General features: G+C 43.2%; 1 protein-coding gene across 1 annotated transcript in view; it reads left to right on the forward strand.

The window, feature by feature from the left end:
• Positions 1 to 22,249, forward strand: part of THSD7A (thrombospondin type 1 domain containing 7A) — a 322,453-nt gene that overhangs the window by 198,510 nt on the left and 101,694 nt on the right. Inside the window, exons 3-4 of the mRNA XM_088453107.1 lie at positions 4,660 to 4,905; positions 6,646 to 6,827. Of these exons, the coding sequence (XP_088309233.1) occupies positions 4,660 to 4,905; positions 6,646 to 6,827 (428 nt within the window). The remainder of the gene's footprint in view (positions 1 to 4,659; positions 4,906 to 6,645; positions 6,828 to 22,249) is intronic.

Genomic DNA, 22,249 nt, shown 5'->3' on the forward strand with positions numbered 1-22,249 from the left:
CTTCCTGGAGATGACGTGCATAAGTGGGCGTCTTAAGATAGGCTGGTGGGCGTCTGTCTACTCAAAGTGATCGCACGCCAAGACATAGTGGGCGTGCTAATGTCTTGCCGTGCGATCGCCTGCCATGCTGGGTGTGTGCCGGATTTGCATACGCTGGGTGTGAAAGAACGCATTTAGCGAGCGGGTCTGAATGAGCTCCTTAGTTCAGGCTGTACATATGCAGGGTTTTATACTTGTCATTGTAAAAGTATCGATGGTCGGGCCTATAGACTAAACTGATTGAAATCCCGAGATTTGGTTGATTACCCCATGGCGAGTGATACCTGGTGCGACTGAGACTCTCCGAGAGGTGTAATGTACTGTATTTTTCCATATTTTTCGCATAGAACACGCAGATAAACAAAGTGTACTAGAGATGATGGGCTTTAATTCAGACACGCATGAATGAGTTTTAAACACAAAGTCACAGATGAAGCACAGCGGAACTTGGCGTGGGAAAAAGCCGCCATCGCAGCATTATAGCAGTTTCCTATACAGATTCAGACTCATTCGCATGCCGATGTAAAAGTGTCACACATCAGATTAATTAGTGTAATTCAGCAGAGTGGTTTTGTTGCCTCCAATTGTTTTAGTTATGCGAATAAGATGCAACTTTTGTGTAAGAAAGATGCTCAGCCCTGCCAAGTTGCCCAGGGCCTGGTGCCGCGAGAGGGGCTGTTTGGCGCGACTGAAGCCACAGTGCATGAGGGCACATCTGTCACTTTGCACTTGGACACAACCATGGTGCTCTGCAAGATGGGGCAGATGTAAACTGTGCAGAGAGATTTAGATGTGAGCGGGGTGTGTCCGAAGTCAGATCTAAATTGCGGTCCACCATTTGTAGACTACATGCCAAAAATAGCCGGTATTTACCCTATATGCAAACAGAATAAAAGTATTTGCACCCCTTGCATTGCAGCATGATCTGTTCAGTTGGTGTGTAAAATGTAATTTGCATCGTGGTCTCCATTTTGGGATTGTGGAGTCAGGGCCTGATTCAGAGCCGGACGCAACGACCAGAGCGCTCGCTCTGAATCAGGGCCCTCCTACCTAAACTTGGAGTGGCCTCTTGGACGCTCGCAAAGCTGTGGGTTACCACCCACAGCTTATGCGAGCGTCCATGATGATGGTCGCGATGGTCAAGACCATCGCGACCATCGGGCTTGCGATGAGAACCCTGCGGTAGGGTCTCGCTGCCGCAAACCCAGGAGTGATTTTGGCTCTATCAGAGCCAAAATCACTCCCACTGACATCACTAATGATGTCAGTGGGGCCAGACCATGGGAACGCCTCCGTCTGGCAGCCACGCCCCCGGCACGCCCCCCAAAGGGGGCGTGCTGTTACTCACCATCGACAGCACGCCCCCTTTGGTGCGAGACCCGGAGCGACAGCTTGGCTGTCGCTATCCGGGTCTCGCGCATGCGCACGACGGAGCTCCCTCCGTCGTGCGCATGCGCATTTGGGTACCATCGACACGCTTGCGAGGGTCCTGCGCTCGCGAGCGGGTCTGAATGAGACCCTCAGTTTGATCAGCCTTTAGCTGCGTATAGTCGGAGATTAGTTGTGTCTTCAGATTTACAGCGGGTGGTTGGCTTGTCATCTGCCTCTTGGTTACCTGAATTTCCCTCCCTCCCCCGTTATGGTAAGCCATTTTGTTGGCCTTGTGAGTGGTTGGCGGGAAATAACTGCTGTCCAGTAGCCATCTTGCTGCACTGGTGAGGTGCGCTTCCCTTTAATACACTGAAGAAGACAACATGTAAGATAGAATGTGAACAAATGTGAATAATATTATTATGATTACTCTTGGATCAGCTATGTCTTAAAATGGCCACTACCATGATAGGTATTTTTATCTGTGACTGGTGATGCCAGAGAGATTGTAGAGATGAGACTATCACAGCTGTTTACATCCATATTGAAACCATTTATGCATTGTAAAATATTTAAAGCATCGCATACATCAGGGAGGGTATATCTCGATCCAGTACATTACCCTGGTCATATGTCAAGTCATTTTGATCTATGATATGTTACAGCTGCCATATTTTTGTATATATTTTATTATATGCAACAAGCATCTGTTGGAACATACGTGAATAGAACACGAGTGGAATATTACACAAGTGTATTCTTTGTGCTGTTTTCATCGTATGTTGAGCATAAGGTGCTGGCGTTAAAGGGTTCCTCCACCTTAAATGTATTTCCCCCGATACGTCACCGTTACAGAGAACCATATTTTCATTTACATAACATATATTATTATAACATATATTATATTATTTATATATAAACTTTATTAACCATTTATTAGTAGATCAAATCTCTAATAAGCAACACATATTTGGTAGCGCTATAAGCATTAGAAGACATTTAATAGCGTATACTTTGATTCTCCGTTGCTTTGACTGCAATTAACTAAAATTCCGTTAAGGACAATGGGGTCTATTTACTAAGTCTTGGATGGAGATAAATTGAACGGAGATAAAGTACCAGCCAATCAGCTCCTAACTGCCATGTCACAGGCTGTGTTTGAAAAATGACAGTGAGGAGCTGGTTGGTTGTCCCACTTTATCTCCAACCAAGGCTTAGTAAACAGACCCCAATGTGCTATACAGGTAACTACTGGAGGGTAAACATTGCTCGAAGCTCTGTTGGGTGCAAACAAACAAAAAGGATTTGTTGAAACCTCGCTGATAATTGAATTTGCCCCTTAAGCTGGGTACACACCTAACATAATTATCTGCAGATGATGGTCGTTCATACACACTGAACGACCATCACTTGTCTCTGGCCGCGGGTCCTGCTGGCCGGGGGGGCGTGTTCTACCCCCCTCTCCGCTGCCCTCTGCTGCATGTGTATGGCGGTCGGCAGATATATCTACAGATATATCTGCCATCGGCTGTGCAGCAGAACGACGCCTTTCACAGACATATCGTGGGTACACACTGGCTGACGGGCACAAGTGTTATTGGCCAATCAATTGATCGGCCATTATGTGTGTACCCAGCTGTAGACTACAAAATAAAAAAAGTATGCGGTGTAGCAATGAAATGTGAATATTGGTCTGTTTGCCTATGGGGAAAACAAAGCCTGGGCCATGAGAGGTTAAGCACCGAACACGTTCCCGGAGCAGCACACTACAGGATTTTTTAAGTTCTTGCAACTGAAGAATTCATGGATTTTGTACAATTTTAGAAAAACGGGATTATAATTATGGATTGTTTTCATGAATATTCCTTCTACACTAATCACAGTTGGCAGAGTAAAGTGGCACAAGTCCCTGAGGCGCTCTGACAGAGACAAAGTAAAACACTTGCAGCTGACAAAAATCTTTTCTATGGGTAATGTTTTTTTTTTTTTTTTTAAAGAATAAAAAAAGGTTCCAAAAAATTTAACTTATCATACGTATCCTTAGATCGATGGATAAAAGTACAACAAATAACATTGTTTTATATTGAGTAAGTTTCTGTTATTGTATTATTGGATTATCTGTGTTTATTTATCTATTTTTTTTTTCCTTTTATTATACGTAAATTGTTTAAATATACACAAACACAAAATGTAAATTGATGTAACTGTATTTTATTCAGTGTTCAGATGCTATGTTAACAGTTACATTATGTCTGTGTTGATTTCATGGTGTTTCAATAAAAAATAAATAAAACTTATCTATATTTTAATATTTATTTATTATTAAACTTGGGTTAGCTAAATATAAAGTTTAATTTCACTGTAACCTGAACTATTAATGCATATTACATAATGGCTTAGTAAGATAATAACAGTTGTTTTATAAGGTAGAAAAAACATATAGGACCTAATCTATATACTGTATATTATTTATAATATCTGTTATGTAGGTAGGATATGCTGGGGATTGGGATAAAGCTAGGATGAACTGGGTGAGGGAAGGTACAAAATATGCCCAGGGATGTAAAAAGTCATAATACAATCCTGTAAGCTACGTCACGCATTTCGCTATCACAAAGTACACTGCAGGGGATTTGATTGCTAATCTTGTGAGCTTTATATCCTTAAGACTGACTGAGAGATGACAAAGGGACATCCAGTTTGACTGGAAAAAAAAAGTTTTATCGTCAGCAGAGAAAAGGGTTCTTTACTGTAAGGGTAGTACAGCTTTCCCTAGAGAGATGGAGATGGCTAATTCCCTGCATGAAATTAAAATTGGTCTGGTTGCATTTCTTACATGAGATGTTATCTCCAAATGTGAATATCAGAGGGCATTTTTAGGATGATCCAGTTTGGGATTTAATCTGTCAATTAAAAGTTCCTGAAAGGGTTCTTTTCCCATAAAGCATAGACTGGCATCTGCAATGCTGGGGTGATCAAGACAGCTAGCCATTGAAGGGAATGTTGATTTTGTTTGAACTTTGTATGTTTCGATGACCTACAGCCATTACTGTATGTAACTTTGTCATCGCTGATTAGGGAGTAGACACAACCAAAGAGACAGATTGTACAAAACAAATACTTTTATGCACAGTAAATACATAAATCAGGGACAGTTTAATGTGAGGGATTGTTGTAAAGCATAACTCTTTCATATGTTCATATTAGTTTCCTGTGACTTAGGCTAACAGTCTTCAATATCATTCACAGCTTTTGTCAGCAGGAGAAGCTGCCGATTACTTTCCAGTCTTGCGTGGTGGACAAAGAGTGTGACGTGTCAGAGTGGTCGGAATGGAGCTCTTGCTCCACGTTATGTGATTCAGCTACACCAAGTGGTCATCGCACCAGGAACAGGACCATTAAACAGTTTCCGATTGGCAAAGCACATGAATGCGCAGAACTGGAAGAACAAGAATTGTGCACTCCACCAGCGGACGGGCCGCATGCCTGCATAAAGTGAGGATGGAATGGCAGAAAGTAGCACCATCAATACAATACAATGTTATATTGTATGTTCTCTTTACATGAGGACTGTTTTTAGTGCTAGCAGTGTGGTTGTGTGGTGTGCCCACTAGGGTGCTATATAAAAGGCCCTATTTAACCTCCCACACCCTTTCCCATTTACTCAATACTATCCACTGCTAAGCCATCACTCTAAGGGCAAAATTTACTAAGCGGCGGGTTGTAAACCCCGGTGGTTTGACGGCGATTTTGCTATCCGCAGATTTAGAAAGGCCAAAACCGACACAAAACCACCGGGGCTTTAGAACCCGCCGTTTAACCGCCACCATACCACCGGGGTTTAGAACCCGCCCCTTAGTAAATTTTGCCCTAAGACTCCTGGGAAGAGAAATACCAGTGGGCCAGAAATAACCATTAAAGTTACTAGCGGAAGAACTTGGGTTAAATAGTCCTCATCACTGCTAAGGAAAAGTGAGACTATTCCTCAGCTCTGCAAGAATTCAAATTAAGGGGTAAAACATACCTTGAACTTCCCCCTTAATTGGTGATGTTGTTTGGAGTCTGGAAGGAGTGGGACTTGATTCACACCAGAGAGGAGGTAATGTCAATAAGCCCCACCCCCTCCAGGCACTGCAATACATAACTTCTCAAATGCCAGCTAATAGATCAGAAAACAATAATTATGATCTAACTTCTACCCACAGATTCATTAATACTCTCCTTTCAAAGAGGGTAGTTCTGATACTTCCCAATATTCAAATTCTGTATAGGGATTCTTTTGATTAATTGGGTTCCAGTCAATAGATCTACAGTAAAAAGGTCAACAATGTCTAAATAGACACCAAATGGTAGACAGTCAATAGGTAGACAGGAGCAAAAGGTTGACAGGTACAAAAGGTCTACACACAAAAGGTTGACATGGATGAACATAGACAGTTACAAAAGGTTGACAGGGTCAAAATGTCGGCATTGAAATAGTTGGCACGAAAAAATGGTCGACACTAGGCTTAGGCACATATCGCAGGGTTAGGCTCTAGGAGGGACGGTTAGGGTTAGACATTTACCTCGACGATTAGGGTTAGGCACTAGGAGGGATGGTTAGGGTTAGGTGCTTACCGGAAGGTTAGGGTTAGGCACTTAAACCGACGGTTAGGGTTAGGCACAAAGGAGAGGTTTTAGGGTTAGGAAAAAAAAATGTGTCGACCAATTTTGTGTCAACCATTTCAATGTCGACCTTTTGACCCTGTTGACCTTTAGTATCTTTTATATCTTCATTCATGTCGACCTTTTGTGTGCCAACCTTTTGCACTCTGTCGACCTTTTGTTCCTGTCTACCTATTGACTGTCTTCTATTTTGTGTCTATCTACATATTGTTTATCTTTTTACTATAGAGCTTTTATACCAAACCCTACTGGGGTATCTCTGTATACTTAGAACGCAGGCAGGTAAAAAAATAAATGACCTTCCTTTTCAACATCTGTAGCCATGGAGACAAATGACACTGCACTGACAGCATTCATGGATACAGTTGTTACAAAAATTCAGCCAAATATTTTCAAGGAGTTTCTGAGTCTTCAACTGCTGTTTTCAGGCAAGGTACTAATCCCAGTATTAGAAGACAGGAATTCTTACAGGTAACTGTGGTATCCAGCATAACAATTCAAATGAGTCAAAATAATGTTGTACTTTATTACCTGTTAAAATATTTATGTGACATCTGATCTGGGACCTAGGTATACCTGGCGAGCCACAGAATGGACGGAGTGCCGCATTGACCCCCTACTGAGTCAGCAGGATAAGAGGAGGGGGAACCAGACCGCATTATGCGGCGGAGGGATTCAGACACGAGAAATCTACTGTGTACAAGCGAATGAAAACCTTCTCTCTTACCTCAACACAGTAAAAGACAAAGACGGTACGAGTATTATTTTGATTTCATATTTATGGAACAACTGATTGCTTTAATGGATATATTGTCTTTCAGTAGCATTAGATCACATGAAATTATGGCCCCCACCACTTGCCGCGCTTGTGTAATTGGTAGATTTCTTCCAAATCTAAAATGTGCCATGTTTTCATAAAATAACATTGCGATAAATCATTATTTGTTAGGTCTCCAATACTACATGTTATATTGTGCAAAATCAATTATTTCATGTTTAATACTTGGTATTATTGAGCATGGGGTGACTATTTTATGGCTAATATTAGGTAGGCTTTTAGATCTGCTGTTTAGGTTACTTGAACTAATAAGTCTACAACAGTGTCTAAGTTTAAACTTGGGATAAGTCAGGATTTAGGATTATAAAAAGACAGAGGGCTCTATTTATTAACATTATTTTTACTAAAATAAAGTGAAAAAAGGTGTTTTCACACCCTTTTCACATTATTTTAGTATCACCTATATTTATTACAGGGAACTTGGAGTAGAATTCGTAAAATTCTACTCCAACCCCTAAGTATCACTTATTTTTAGTAAGCAGATCGCATTTCCCATAATTGTAATGGGAAATGTGATCCGACCAAAGTTACTAAAAATAAATTGTAAAAAAATATCGGGGAAAGCCCTGTGATAATAACGCCACCTGGAGGTGGTGTTATCCAGGGTCTCCCCCGGTTACCGGGCTCCTTCTCTGCTCTAAAAGGCAGAGCAGAGCCCGGAGCCGGTCCCAGTGATCAGCTGTGTGGTCTAAACGGACCGCAAGCTGATCTCTGCTAAAAAAAAAAAAAAATGTACTTACCTGACTACATGGACCGGTGATCAGGGCTCCGGTGATGACTCCCCTCCGGTCAGCTGGTCTCCCATGGTGCACTGGGGCCAGTTCATCAGGTGATCGGGTCCCAGTGCAGTATAGGATATCAGCTGACCGGAGGCATGGAAGACATCACCGGAGCACCGATGACTGCAGGTAAGTGCTATTAAGGGAGGGGGGTTGCAGGGGGGGCAGCGATCACGGGGGCGGGGCTTAGCGCCGGAGGGGTAGCAGCTGCTGCCAGTCGGCGTATGCGCGGGCACTTTGTCATGGTATTTTTTGCGAAAATACCGTGACTAGTGTGCGGATGGGATTCGCAGGGACAGAACTTTATCGCAAGCTTTGTCCCTGCAAGGGATTTGTAGTAAATCCCTGTGATATTGCCTCAGTCGATAATATCACACTACAATCTGCATTACAAATGCAGATTGTAGTAAGTAGAGCCCAGAGAAACGTGACTTTTCACAGACGATAGGCCTCACTTTTAACGATACTGGATCAGAACCTCAATATACCCCTGCCTATACCTTCTAAAACCCTTCCTATAAACCTCTAAGGATGACGCTAATTTGCGTACGCAGTCATACCATAAATAAAGACTTAGACGTGGAATCTGTGGTTCCAAAGCACAAGTGTTATTCAGTTAAAAGTTCAGACAGTTACACGCAATTGATCCCGACACAATTTAGGCGCAAAAGGAAATTATACAGACCCAAGTACAGTATACATAAGCAGCACTTCCGGACCCGGAGATAGGCATCAGCAAGAGACCCCTAGTCATACAGCATTCAGCACAAAGACTAAGAACCAGCGTTCGAGCACACATATTTATACCCCCCCCAGAATAAACAGGACAATAGGGAAGTTTGTTGGTGATGTCATTGGTTCCCACGGGAGAAGCATCTGTTACAGCACATTTAACAGGCTGGTTCAAATAGACTCTCCCTGCCTCTAACAGCTGGGGATCTTTCTCTTCACGCCCCCTGCAACATCCTAACAGTTGTTCATGAAATATACATTTTGTTGCTTGTAGGCTCTGCGATCCATAACTTGAGTTTGCATGATGCGACCTCCCCACTGATAACACCGGAATACTGTAAAAAGAATACGCATCAGTACAAAACCAAACACGACTTGTTTAGCATGTATAATACCTTAGTTATCAAATACCTTTATTTCTCAGCATTTAAACTAACTGAACCAACTTAAATCATACACTTTAAAGCTTATTGAACCTAATGTGTGAATATGTAATGTGTGGGTATTCAGGGTTTGATATAAGGACGCTAGTTAACTTGGGGCAGATGCATGCGCATAAAGCTAATAAAACAGCGGTTTAATACAAAGTCCTATGCATTCGCTAATATGCGACTAGTTAACAGCGCAATTGTGCGTATTAATGTGTGTATGAGAAATGGTGAAAAATGCAATCGCATGGTGCTAATAGTATCATCGCCACATGTACTAAAATGTGAGTTTATCTAAAATGGCGCTTAGGCGGCCATTCACAAAATGGCGTCTTGCGATCTCATTTTCAAGATGGCGTCTTGTGGCCAGTCGCAAGATGGCGTCGCCGCGATTACATTTTAAACTGAACTTGTCTCAGCCAATTATTCAGCTTCGACACTTTGTACTGAAAAAACCTTTGTATGGGGAAGCTTATTTATCAAGTATTTCAGAAGAGCTGCTCCTGATAATAAGTTATACTGTATATTATAATGCTCTCCACATTATTTCTGTGTTTGTGTTTTTATTAATATTTTATATAAATGTAAGTTTTTTTTATTCATTGCTGCAATACTGTAGGTGGAACTGATGTCCTACTACTCCCCATGGTAGGGGAATTAATAATAAATAAACCACTTAGGGGCCTATTCATTGTGCTAATTATCAGGGTTGATAATTAACATTCTAACTCACCGCGGATTCCAGAGCAATTCATCATTGCTCCGGCGCGGTGACAGCTGATGTGAAATCAACTGTCCCCGCGAGCGGCTTCACTGCTCCTTTTCGGAGCACTGAATCTTTTCAATGCTCCTTTTGGAGCAATGACGGGAGTGCGCATGCGCAACCTACAGGTCACACATGCACACAAAAGCCACGACGTCCGGCGGAAGGAGCCGGACAGGGGTGGTGGGATCCAAAAGGATTCCTCTTCGCGACCCGGGAGCATTCGCCACCTGAAGATGGGGAATGCTCCAGCACTCAAGCTCCGAAAATATTATATTTTCAGAGCTTGATGAATTCTGTTCCCATACTAGTGTATGGGGACAGCAGGCCAATCCGCCAGTTGAAGGTAAGTAGGAGATTTCTGTGATACTAGTGTATGGGGACAGAGGGCCAATCGCCAGTTGAAGGTAAGTAGGAGATATCTGTGATACTAGTGTATGGGTCATTATAGTTGGTAGAGGGACAGGACAAAAAGGGGAGGGGGAGAGAAAAGGAAAGGTATAAGGGTATGACACCACACGGAGGGATGGTATACAGTCAGGTGCATAAATATTGGGACATTGACAGAATTTTCATATTTTGGCCTCTATTCACCACCACAATGGCTTTGAAATGAAACAAACAAGATGTGCTTTAACTGCAGACTTTCAGATTTAATTTGAGGGTAATTACATCCAAATCAGGTGAACGGTGTAGGAATTACAACGGTTTCTATATGTGCCTCCCACTTTTTAAGGGGCCAAAAGTAATGGGACTATCAACTCAAAAGCTATTTCATGGACAGATGTGGGCTATTCCCTCGTTATTTCATTATCAATTAAGCAGGTAAAAGGTCTGGAGTTGATTCTAGGTGTGACATTTGCATTTGGAATCAGTTGCTGTCGACTCTCGATATGAGATCCAAAGAGCTGTCACTATCAGTGAAGCAAGCCATCATTAGGCTGAAAAATCAAAACAAACCCATCAGAGAGATAGCAAAAACATTAGGTGTGGCCAAATCAACTGTTTGGAACATTCTTAAAAAGAAAGAACGCATCGGAGAGCTCAGCAACACCAAAAGACCCGGAAGCCCACGGAAAACAACTGTGGTGGATGACAGAAGAATTATTTTCCTGGTGAAGAAAAACCCCTTCACAACAGTTGGCCAAATTAAGAACACTCTCCAGGAGGTAGATGTATATGTGTCAAAGTCAACAATCAAGAGAACACTTCACAAGAGTGAATATAGAGGGTTCACCACAAGATGTAAACCATTGGTGAGCCACAAAAACAGGAAGACCAGATTAGAGTTTGCCAAACAACATCTAAAAAAGCCATTACAGTTCTGGAACAACATCCTATGGACAGATGAGACAAAGATCAACTTGTACAAGAGTGATGGGAAGAGAAGAGTATGGAGAAGGAAAGGAACTGCTCATGATCCAAAACATACCACCTCATCAGTGAAGCATAGTGGTGGTAGTGTCATGGCGTGGGCATGTATGGCTGCCAATGGAACTGGTTCCCTTTTATTTATTGATGATGTGACTACTGACAAAAGCATCAGAATGAATTCTGAAGTGTTTCGGGCAATATTATATGCTCATATTCAGTCAAATGCTTCAGAACTCACTGGACGGCGCTTCACAGTGCAGATGGACAATGACCCGAAGCATACTGCAACAGCAACCAAAGAGTTTTTTAAGGCTAAAAAGTGGAATGTTATGCAATGGCCAAGTCAATCCCCTGACCTGAATCCGATTGAGCATGAATTTCACTTGATGAAGACAAAACTGAAGGGAAAATGCCCCAAGAACAAGCAGGAACTGAAGACATTTGCAGTAGAGGCCTGGCAGAGCATCACCAGGGATGAAACCCAGCGTCTGGTGATGTCTATGCGTTCCAGACTTCAGGCTGTAATTGCCTGCAAAGGATTTGCAAGAATGTATTAAAAAGTGAAAGTTAGATTTAGGATTGTTTAGTTAGTCCCATTACTTTTGGCCCCTTAAAAAGTGGGAGGCACATATAGAAACCGTTGTAATTCTTACACCGTTCACCTGATTTGGATGTAATTACCCTCAAATTAATATCTGAAAGTCTGCAGTTAAAGCACATCTTGTTTGTTTAATTTCAAAGCCATTGTGGTGGTGAATAGAGGCCAAAATATGAAATTTCTGTCAATGTCCCAATATTTATGCACCTGACTGTATATATGATATTTAAAAGAGATAATGTGTGTGTAATGGATGTTCTAAGTGAGGGTGCTCCCTAGGAGCTATATTGACAAATGTTTAAAGAAAAAGAGAGAAATTACTCCTCTATATGGGGCACACCTCATGTTTATGACATAAAATGTTACTTTTATTATTTTAGATTTAAAATATGTGATGTAGTCACAGTATGATAAGAGCGTTTAATTTCAAAGAATTCAATGAACAAATATCCTGTTATGAGATAAAAGGGAATGTATTTCCATTAATAAATATCCCCATGTGTTTGATATCTCATAATAAATATAACATTACCCCACAAAGTACCAAAGAACCAGACAAAAATAATAATACTTAGAAAATTGTTTCATGTTATTTAAAGGCACATGTATTAAAGATATTGAATAAACACATATACCTGCATTTAAACCATTGGACAAATATCCTCTAGTGAGATACAAGGAAGATGAAAATAAATTAAGTTGACAGCACAATTTAATTTCAATCCAAAAATAATATTAACTAAATACATGCAATGATCACATGGGTCTGGACTATATATAATGGATGAAATCTGTCAGTATTTGATATGTATGTCCTCTACTACATGAGGGACACAGACTTACAGGGATATTCAATATGGGTGCTATAACATCGTTTTTGCGTTAATATCGGAGGTATGACATCATTATCGCAGGTTTTACTTTTACACCGTATTCAATTTCAAAGACTTATCGCAGTTTTGAAAAGTCTTTGATAAAAAACGGGGATAACTTTTCACCATTGAATAGGTGTCGAAAAAAAGTGGAGAATTGGGGTTTAGGGGTGCAGGCTTAAAAAAAATAGCCTGCACCCCTGGGACTGACATTTAAAAAAGAACTGTGTCAAAAAAACTTAAAAAAAAAAATAGGGACACCCCAAAAAATTAATTAAAAAATTGGGGTGAAAACAAAAAATGGGAAAAAATTGTTTAAGAATAGGGAAATACGTTCAGGGCTATTCTGCAAGTATGCGGCAGATGTTTTCTAGAATAGATTTATAGTGGCAGGTGCACAAATGCAGAATTTTTAAAAACTTACTTTAGGGACATAAAAATATGCTAGTACCCATTTTCATGTACCCCAAATTTGATGGGACCACTTATAAAAACGAAAAAAGTGCTCTTCTGCATCACTTCTTCAATGTCGGGAAAACACACCTGCTGCGGCTATTTAAATCCCCGACTTTCAATTAAAGGCTAAAACGGGGGTACCCATAGTGATCCCCCATGTTTTTACTACTTTAGGGGGGTCTTACAATTTTTTTAAGGAAAAATTCGTAACTTTACGCAAATCCAACTTCGGAGGCTCCCGTTTTCGTTAATTTTATATTGAATACAGGTATAAGCGGGAGCGCGCACCATACTTTAACGCAGGTAAAAACTCCGATATGAAACGTTAACTTCGACAGTGAAGTTAATGTTTTCATATTGAATACCCCTCTTAGTATCTCACTATAAACACATTAAAGTAGAAATAACATGCTAACATTTTATATGGAAGACAATGATATTAGAAAAAAATGTGCTAATAAGTGATTATTTATGCTACTAGGCATATATCGGCGAACATATAAGATGTATAAGAAACAAACAAGATGTGCTTTAACTGCACAACTGCGCAAGCTGTTGATGTTTGGCCCCTGCGCACGCCTAATACATCTTGGAAGAGCGCAGAATTCCACAGTACCTGTTCAAACTTTCCTGGGCACAGTACTGTGCAGAGCCGTAACTAGACTTTTTGGTGCCCTGTGCCAGAAAGAGCATTGGTGCCCCCTCATTTTTCAAAGGGACATAATGCACCCAAAAAAGGGCCATGGCCTCATGGGGAAGGGCCAGGGAAGAGATGGGAGAGGCCAGGAGATGCTGCGGATGAAATAAGAGGAAGCTATAAGCAAGAATGAGAATAAACAGGAATGTGACAGGCCCAAACAGCGCCCCCTGACCTGTGGTGCCCTGTGCGATGGCACCGGCCGCACTACCCTAGCTACGGCCCTGGTACTGTGTATAATCCATATATATATATATATATATCTCCTTATGAAGCCATTTATTAAACACTGAAGTACAAATGAAAGGCCACAGCATTCCCCACCGACGGTAAAGCAGGCATCCATAGGTGGGGAAATATATGGTAATGTCTGCATAATTATGCTTATTTTTGTCACATAAGGCTTTGATCAATCATCCAGCACCATGCCTGCCGCTGAGCGCTTCTCCTCTGCTGGGTGATAGCAAATAGAAATACAGATATTTCTGCAAATCTTATTTATACAGACCTACAGGTAAATTTATATTCTGAACAGTTTTTTCACAAAAAAGTATATCGAAGCGTTTTCTTTGCAGATATTGATATTAACAGTGTGATGTCATTTCGCTGCTGGAAATCTCTACCTAACTCCCACGCAAGCGCAGTTCCAAAAATTCACTCAGCTACATGATCATCAGCTTGGGGGGGATTGCGCGTGACCCAGGCCCAGAGTGTCACATTTGTACCCATAGACAAATATTGGGCCTCATTTATCAATGAGTTTTATCATTCACAATGAGTGACAAAACGTGCTGCGTATGATAATGGTGCTCCAGCCAATCAGCTCCTAAGTGTCATCTGTTTGAAAAATGACAGTTGGGAGCTGATTGGCTGGAGCACCATTATGCCAATGATCATGTAGTTGAGTGAAATTTTGGAACTGCGCTTGTGTGAAAATATCTGTAAACTCGCTTGCGCCAAGTGTACCCATAACAGCTCTGTTGTGTTCGGGTCAGACGTTTTCATAAATGTGGCGGAAAATTGATAGGCGATTCTTGGCGGTGACTGGAAGTGGCTACTAGTGCATGCAAAATGGTCCGTTCAGTGTTTTGGGAGTGTCGGGAGAGTGTCACTGCTAGCAGCTGTCTTCCCAGCCTCACAGCCTCCGGCATAGGACGCCGCGGTCAGGCGGAGACCCTGCACCCGCCAAAGGGCTAGTGCAAGTGCCAGTGGTGCGACTGATGGCAGGGTATAAGGAATCACCAATCGGTATTACAGCGTGTCAGACCTTGCACATTTGGCCACACGGATCTACACAAGGGAAGGAGTATGTAGCGGCATTTGTGTACAGTAGCAGACGGGCGGCCGCAGACAGATGTTGGCGCTGTGTGCGCTTCTGACCAAAACATAGTAAAAAGAAAAACTGCTCAGAAATTACCATAATAAATTGCAAACGGTTGTAAGGTTTTAACCAGTTTAGACAGCGGAAACCAGTTTGCAACGTTGTCTGTTCATCCTAAACATTCATGTGAAAAGAGCATTTAATAATGTGATTTGACGGCATGTTTGTGATGGGGGAACAATGGGGTAGATGTATGAAGCAGTGAAAAGAGTGGAGAAGTTGCCCATGGCAACCAATGTCTGTCCGTCCATTACCTTTGATGCAATATTATCTCTTTGACCATGTGCTGCAGTTGGTGATCTCAATCCAAATCATAGGCAGCTAGGGAGGCTCAGAGAGCCAGCTAGGGAGGCTCAGAGAGCCAGCTAGGGAGGCTCAGGAGGTCTCAGAGAGCCAGCTAGGGAGGCTCAGGAGGTCTCAGAGAGACAGCTAGGGAGGCTCAGGAGGCCTCAGAGAGACAGCTAGGGAGGCTCAGGAGGTCTCAGAGAGACAGCTAGGGAGGCTCAGGAGGTCTCAGAGAGACAGCTAGGGAGGCTCAGGAGGTCTCAGACAGACAGCTAGGGAGGCTCAGGAGGTCTCAGAGAGACAGCTAGGGAGGCTCAGGAGGTCTCAGACAGACAGCTAGGGAGGCTCAGGAGGTTTCAGAGATACAGCTAGGGAGGCTCAGGAGGTCTCAGAGAGACAGCTAGGGAGGCTCAGGAGGCCTCAGAGAGACAGCTAGGGAGGCTCAGGAGGCCTCAGAAAGACAGCTAGGGAGTCTCAGGATGCCTCAGAGAGACGGCTAGGGAGGCTCAGGAGGCCTCAGGGAGGTTGAGAAAACCATAAGATGATGACTATACATGTTGCATCTCCTCTTTTATAGTGTACACATGTACATTGACAGATTTTGCAGACAATAGAAAATTAAACACAGTCTGTTGGGTATATTTACTAAAGTGAAAGTTTTTAGAAGTGGAGATGTTGCCCATAGCAACCAATCAGATTCTACTTAACATTTAACTAGCACCTTCTAGAAGATAATAGCTAGAATCGGTTTGGTTGCTATGGGCAACATCTCCACTTCTAAAAACTTTAAGTAAGTTTAATTGTCTACTGTCTGCCAAATCCTCTTGGTTAAATGTTCCATGAAATGCAAATACTCATTGCCAACTCAAATATCCACGATTTCATTGGCCTCTGTTGAGTTTTCAGCATCATCCTTTCAATTTACCAAGAACCCACATGAACGGGCCCAGGCTAGGCTGCCTGCCTTATTTCTTTAAGTTTGATTATTGCCGTGTTGGCGATAATTATGCAGAAGGAAGATGGATCCCATCAACCTACAAGCGCAGTCATATTCAGAACGTGCAAATAGGCCACAGTGTGAGCCAGAATTGGTCTTTCCTCTTGGCCATGCAGGTAGACAAAATGAACAGTGATCTCATTGCTTGGACAGATCAGCAATCGTGGCTCGCGTGTGGTCATTTTACTAACGTACGCTCTCAGTCTGTCGCAATCACAATGGCACCCAGGACCTGAGAATGCAAACGGCACTATGCCGGCCTCTCATTGGCTACATAGATACACGATAATTGTGTTATTGCAGGCCCAGACTTACACCACTCGCAAAGAGTTGATGCAGCAACTCCGCGGCCTCGTCACTTCAGGACCTAGAACTGCTCACCTATTACGGGGCACATACAATTAGCCGTAGTAAAAATTTTTGGTTACCTAGGCTTGTATTAACACGCCTATCCCGAGATAATTTCACTTAGCGCGACTATACACTTAAAGCTTAACGCTCAATCCAATTATAAAAACTGGTTGCACTTTAATTTTCATGATGTTAGCCATGTTAAGTGTGAGGAACAAGGGGGAACTCAGCCTAAACCCCCAAAAAGTGCAAACTAACATTCCTTAGAACAGTATAGCAGTATATTGTGGCCAAAAGCAAAGTATTTGGCGCTCTTAAAGGGTGTAAAATGGCTGATTTTTAAATAACATTGAAAAAAATTATTGAAAACAAGTGTTTTTCTGCATATCAATTTGGGAAGCACAGATGTCTGTCAGTTGATTATTTTTAAGTCAATTTAAGACACTTTCAAAAATTTGTTAGAGCGCCAGGACCCCGGCTCCAGTATCCCGACCACCGGAATCCCGAAGGTAAGTATCGGACGTTGGGGGAGGGTTAGGGGTAGGGGTTAGGCAATAGGGGGAGGGTTAGGGACTAAGGGGAGCGGGTTAGGTTTATGGTGCGAGGAGGGAGGGTTAAGTTTAGGGTGCGTTGTGGTTAGGTTTAGGCTCAAGGGAGGGGGGGTTAGGTTTAGGCACCGGGGAGGGAGGGTTAAGGATAAGGGTTAGCGTTAGGCTACTTACCTCGTAGTGTCGGGATCTCATGCCCAACCCCCTAAAAACATCCATCCCATTAACACAACACCCTCATACACCTGTCATGTCCACATAAATGATCCTATTATTTTTCCCCAACTTTTCACCAGCTCAAGGGCTGAAGAAATAAAGCCGCATTAAGTCCTATGGAATGTTAACACGGGTTAATTTGCGCTGCTGTTGGATAGAAAACAACTCAGCCAGACTCGTTAAGTTGCATTTAGTAACGTTATCTCCTAAAAGTGGGTTAATACGGTTAATGGAATATACCCCAATTATGTGGATGTCTTAGATAATTGATTCATTTGATTATCCTCCCAAAAAATCTAAATAATTAACATTAGTGAAATCAGCGCAGAAATCCTGGCAGTGAGCCATCAGCAAATCATGGGGGGACTTGTGACTGTATTCCTAAATTTTATATTTTTACGTTTACTGTGGGGGAGATGTACTATTAAGCCAGGGATGTATCTATAATGGGCGCAGGGTGTGTGTGCACCGCACACCCTGCACCCATATGATCTAATACTCACCTCTCCGAGGTCCCACGTCGGGTGTCTCATCCCTTTACAAAACGCCGGAAAATGGGCGCCGCAGCCACTTTTCCGGCTTTTTGCGCATGCGCAGTGGGGAATTCGTTGGGAAAATGGGAGCTGCACCATTTTCCCAGCGACCTACGCATGCGCAGTAGACTCTGGGCACAGACTAGTGTACAGAATCTACTGATGCCGCGGTCGCCGGACAGCCGCGTCAGACTGCCGCCGGCCGCCGGGGAGAGAGGAGGTGGCCCCGGATGGGGAATGCACACGGGCCCCCTCCTCCCTTAATATGCCCTTGTACTACTAAGCCTTGGAGGGTGATAAAGTGGAGAGAGTTAACGTACCAACCAATCAGCTACTGATATTTTACAGGCTGTGTTTAAAAAATGACAGTTGGGAGCTGATTGGTTGGTACATTTTGAAAGATTAGAGTCAAAAAGACACACCGGGCCTGATTCAGAAGTCCAAATGCAGATTCATCTCACAACATTTAGCAAACTGCGCATGTGTCACAGTCGATATACACAACTGAGAGCGACTACAGGCGATTCTGAATCGAGGGTCGCGTCTCAGTCGCTTTTCACCGATGTCTAAAAGTCGTTACTGGTTGGCATTGACCTGTTCGCACGTAGGAGAAGCGTGTCATGGGCGTGCTGATGGCGTGTAGTCAGAGTTGCGACCTATTCAGAGTTGAGCATACGCAGAGTAGACGCTATTTTCAGTGGAATGTATAAAGCATATGGGGTAGATGTAAGTGCCGTTACTTGTGATGACGGCGGCTCTCATGGTTGGAGAGCTGGGGGCGGCGCTGTCACACAGACAGGGTCCGAGTCACAATACAGTTGAATAATCCCACAGGACTCCCAATCACTGGAGGCGTCCGATACTGCGACCGCAGAATCTCCGTCTGTTATGTTAGGGTTGCGCTTTTTTATTCTCTTGGAATTTATTTCATGGGGATTTTTTTAATTTACATTTTTTTGGAATTTATTTGAGGGGGGGGGGAGTTAATCTTTTTTTATTTGACCCATATCAGCTAGCTCATTTGAAAGAATGGAATCTTCTCTCTCTTGTCCATTTGCCATGACACCGGAGGAAGGGGGCTGCGTTAGAAGCTCTTGTTGGGCCTGTCCTCAGTACACAGGTGGGCCCACTTTTTTGGAGGGTCCAGGACAAAAGCTGTATTAACCTCTTTTGTAAACAAGGCTTATGGGGTAATAAACAATACCCCCCATGTTAATTTAATAAGCAATATTTTATTTAGTTGTTCAGGGACATATGTTGCCTCCGTGGAGAACAGCTGAACCAGTGTTCTGAGGCCAATGATGCCTAGATGATGCCCTTTCATCTATAAATATAAATATGAGCTGTTTTCCTACTTGAACATTAAATGGAATTTTTACATGTACTATACTTTGTCCTCATTTTACTTCTCATTTCAGACATCCATGCTCACGGCACTTCCAAGGCCAGCGAGGCTCCTCTCCTGTCTATCACTTTTGAAATAACAGGTGGGTTGAATTTATCCACAATTACGTTTTAGTTTTTCTCCACCTAAAGAAACGGTTTCCCAAGTCATCCATGGGGGGGGGGGGGGGGACTTGCAGTTCTCTACGTTTTCAGGAGCTACAAGTCCCAGCACGACCTGTCGGATAGCAGCCTGGAACACGGCGCCACAGCAGCGGCAGAACGGCGTGTTGCTCTGCTCCGTGCTCTACGTAGTGGCAGCGAGCTGCTGTAATCAGCGTCCTCGTGTATTTCTCTATATATGAAAAAATGAAAGCGTTGCCATATTCTTTCCATCTGCCGGTGGTGCCTGTGTCTTTAGTAATTCATTTATTTGTGACTATATGATTTATAGTCTTTGCTTATGATTTAGCATACCCTTATCCTCTTTAGCATCTGCTAAAGTGATGAGAGGATTATAGACTATTGGAGCTCTGCTAGAACATTAATAGGAAAATCGCTCTGTAACAGTAGCTACGCTGTTACAGTAGGTGGACGCTGCCGCGGCAATGATATGCTAATGTTAGTATCAGCCTTCCCTTGGTGTAGTAGCCTGCGTTTGAATGTGCAAACACTTTAACGCCCACTTTCTGCGTCTCTGCGCGCTGTAATATCGCCGTGATCAGGCACACCATTGCCACTTGCCGCCCTCAGCTCCTTCCTGCTTTTGCTGTCATATGTTTGTTATAGCTTGTAGTGCTTAGAGGCAAGGCCTGCCGATATGTCATTACCAATAGGTCTTTCTTTCATTTATTAAATGTATTTATTTCACTTATTAATAAGGTTGAAAGGAATGTGTGGAAACGGGTCACTTTTCGGTCATTTCTGCTCGCCAGCTCGGGGGCTGCGGCTGTGCATTTCTTCAGAAGGGTATATTCCCAGCCGCCTATATATACATTGAGCGGCATAGGAGCTGATTGTCACATGGCTGATGTCACCGAGAGTTGGGGCTTAATTGTGGGGGGCGGAGCTTAAGTCCGCCACTATCGGGTATCAGGGCCGGTGCAAGGTTTCTGGGCTCCCTAGGTGACTACCGTTACCGTAGGTGCAGGGAGAGGGCCGGGCCCCATAGCAGCCCCACCCTCTGCACCTACGGTAGATGCGCCAGTGTATCTATTGATACCTTTTCAAGTATATGGATGTGACACAATATATACAATAGATTGTCTCAGGCATTTTTTACCAGATTTGTCATGTGGTTTTCTTTTTATTTTATATATCTGTGCATAATGCATAGTAAATTACATATTTTGTGATTATATGGGCACAATTATATCTCTTTATGGGCTCTATTTATTAACATAATTTTTACTAAAATAAAGTGAAAAAGGGTGTTTTCACACCCTTTTCACATTATTTTAGTTTCACCTGTAGTTATTACAGGGCAATTGGAGTAGAATTAGTAAAATTCTACTCCAACCCCTAAGTATCACTTATTTTTAGTAAAGCAGATCGCATTTCCCATAATTGTAATGGGAAATGTGATCCGACCATAGTTACTAAAAATAAATTGTAAAAAAATACCGGGGGAAGCCCTGTGATAATAACGCCACCTGGAGGTGGCGTTATCCAGGGTCTCCCCCGGTTACCGGGCTCCCACTCTGCTCTAACGGGGAGAGCAGAGGCGGGAGCCGGTACCAGTAATCAGCTATGTGGTCTAAATAGACCGCAAGCTGATTGCTGTAAAAAAAAGAAAAAAAAAATTTAAATATTTTTTTTGTTCCTTACCTGAATCCAGGGACCGGTGATCGGGCCTCCGGTGATGGCTCCTCTCCGGTCAGCTGGTCTCCCACAGTGCACTGCTGCCCGGTCATCAGGTGATCAGGCCCCAGTGCAGTCTGGGAGATCACCTGATCGGGAAGCCCAGAGAAGATCACCGGAGGCCAAGAGGATGCAGGTAAATGTAATGAAGGGAGGGGGCGGTCGCGGGGTGGAGGCGGGGGTCTGCAATCGCGGGGGGTGGGGCTTAGCGTTGGTAGGGGTAGCAGCGACGGTGGGTCGGCGCATGCGTGGGCTCTTAGTCGCGGTATTTTTTCCGAAATTACCGCGACTAGAGTGCGGGTGGGATCCGCAGGGACAGAGCTTTATCACAAGCTCTGTCCCTGCAAGGGATTTATAGTAAATCCCTGTGATATTGCCTGAATTCGCAATGCGAATTCACTCGGTAATATCACACTACAATCCGCATTCAATATGTGTATTGTAGTAAATAGAGCCCTATGGGTTTTATTTCCGCAGCGCTGTTCATTATCAGTGTATTGCCTAATAGAAGCCTATGGACTTCTTTTCGGCACTTTCCCCAAGAGGGATCCGATAAGATCCCTCCCAGGGTCCCATTTGGATCACACATGAGCAGAAGGACTTCAGGGTCTTAAACTCGGAAGTCCTTATATCGCAAAGGAGAGCTCTTATTGGGAGAGATGTCCTTTGCAATTTTAGTCGTAATTGTACAAACATACGGTGTTACCTTCACAGCTATACTTGCGATCAGTGGCGGGATGCATCCAGGGACGTATCTATAATGGGAGCAGGGTGTGCGGTGCACACGGGCCCCTGGGTCCAGGAGGGGCCCACACCGCACCCATATTTTCTAACACTCACAGACTAGTGCCTAGAGTCTACTGCTGCGGGGCCCCAGACGGGGAAGGCACAAGGGCCCCCTCCTCTCTTAATACCGCCCGTGCATCGTATGCAAAATGTGATGCTTGACGCATTCCGCCTAAGGTCTGATTGCAGAGTTTCCTTAGAGCGCCATTGTTCCACAATAACGTGATCTCCGCCTAAAGCCCTCTAGATAGAGTTAAATTACTCATTAAAGAACAGCATAGAGTATGTCTAAAGCTG

This window comes from Taudactylus pleione, unplaced genomic scaffold (assembly GCF_031769625.1).
Source record: "Taudactylus pleione unplaced genomic scaffold, aTauple2 ptg000571l, whole genome shotgun sequence".
NCBI lineage: Eukaryota > Metazoa > Chordata > Amphibia > Anura > Myobatrachidae > Taudactylus > Taudactylus pleione.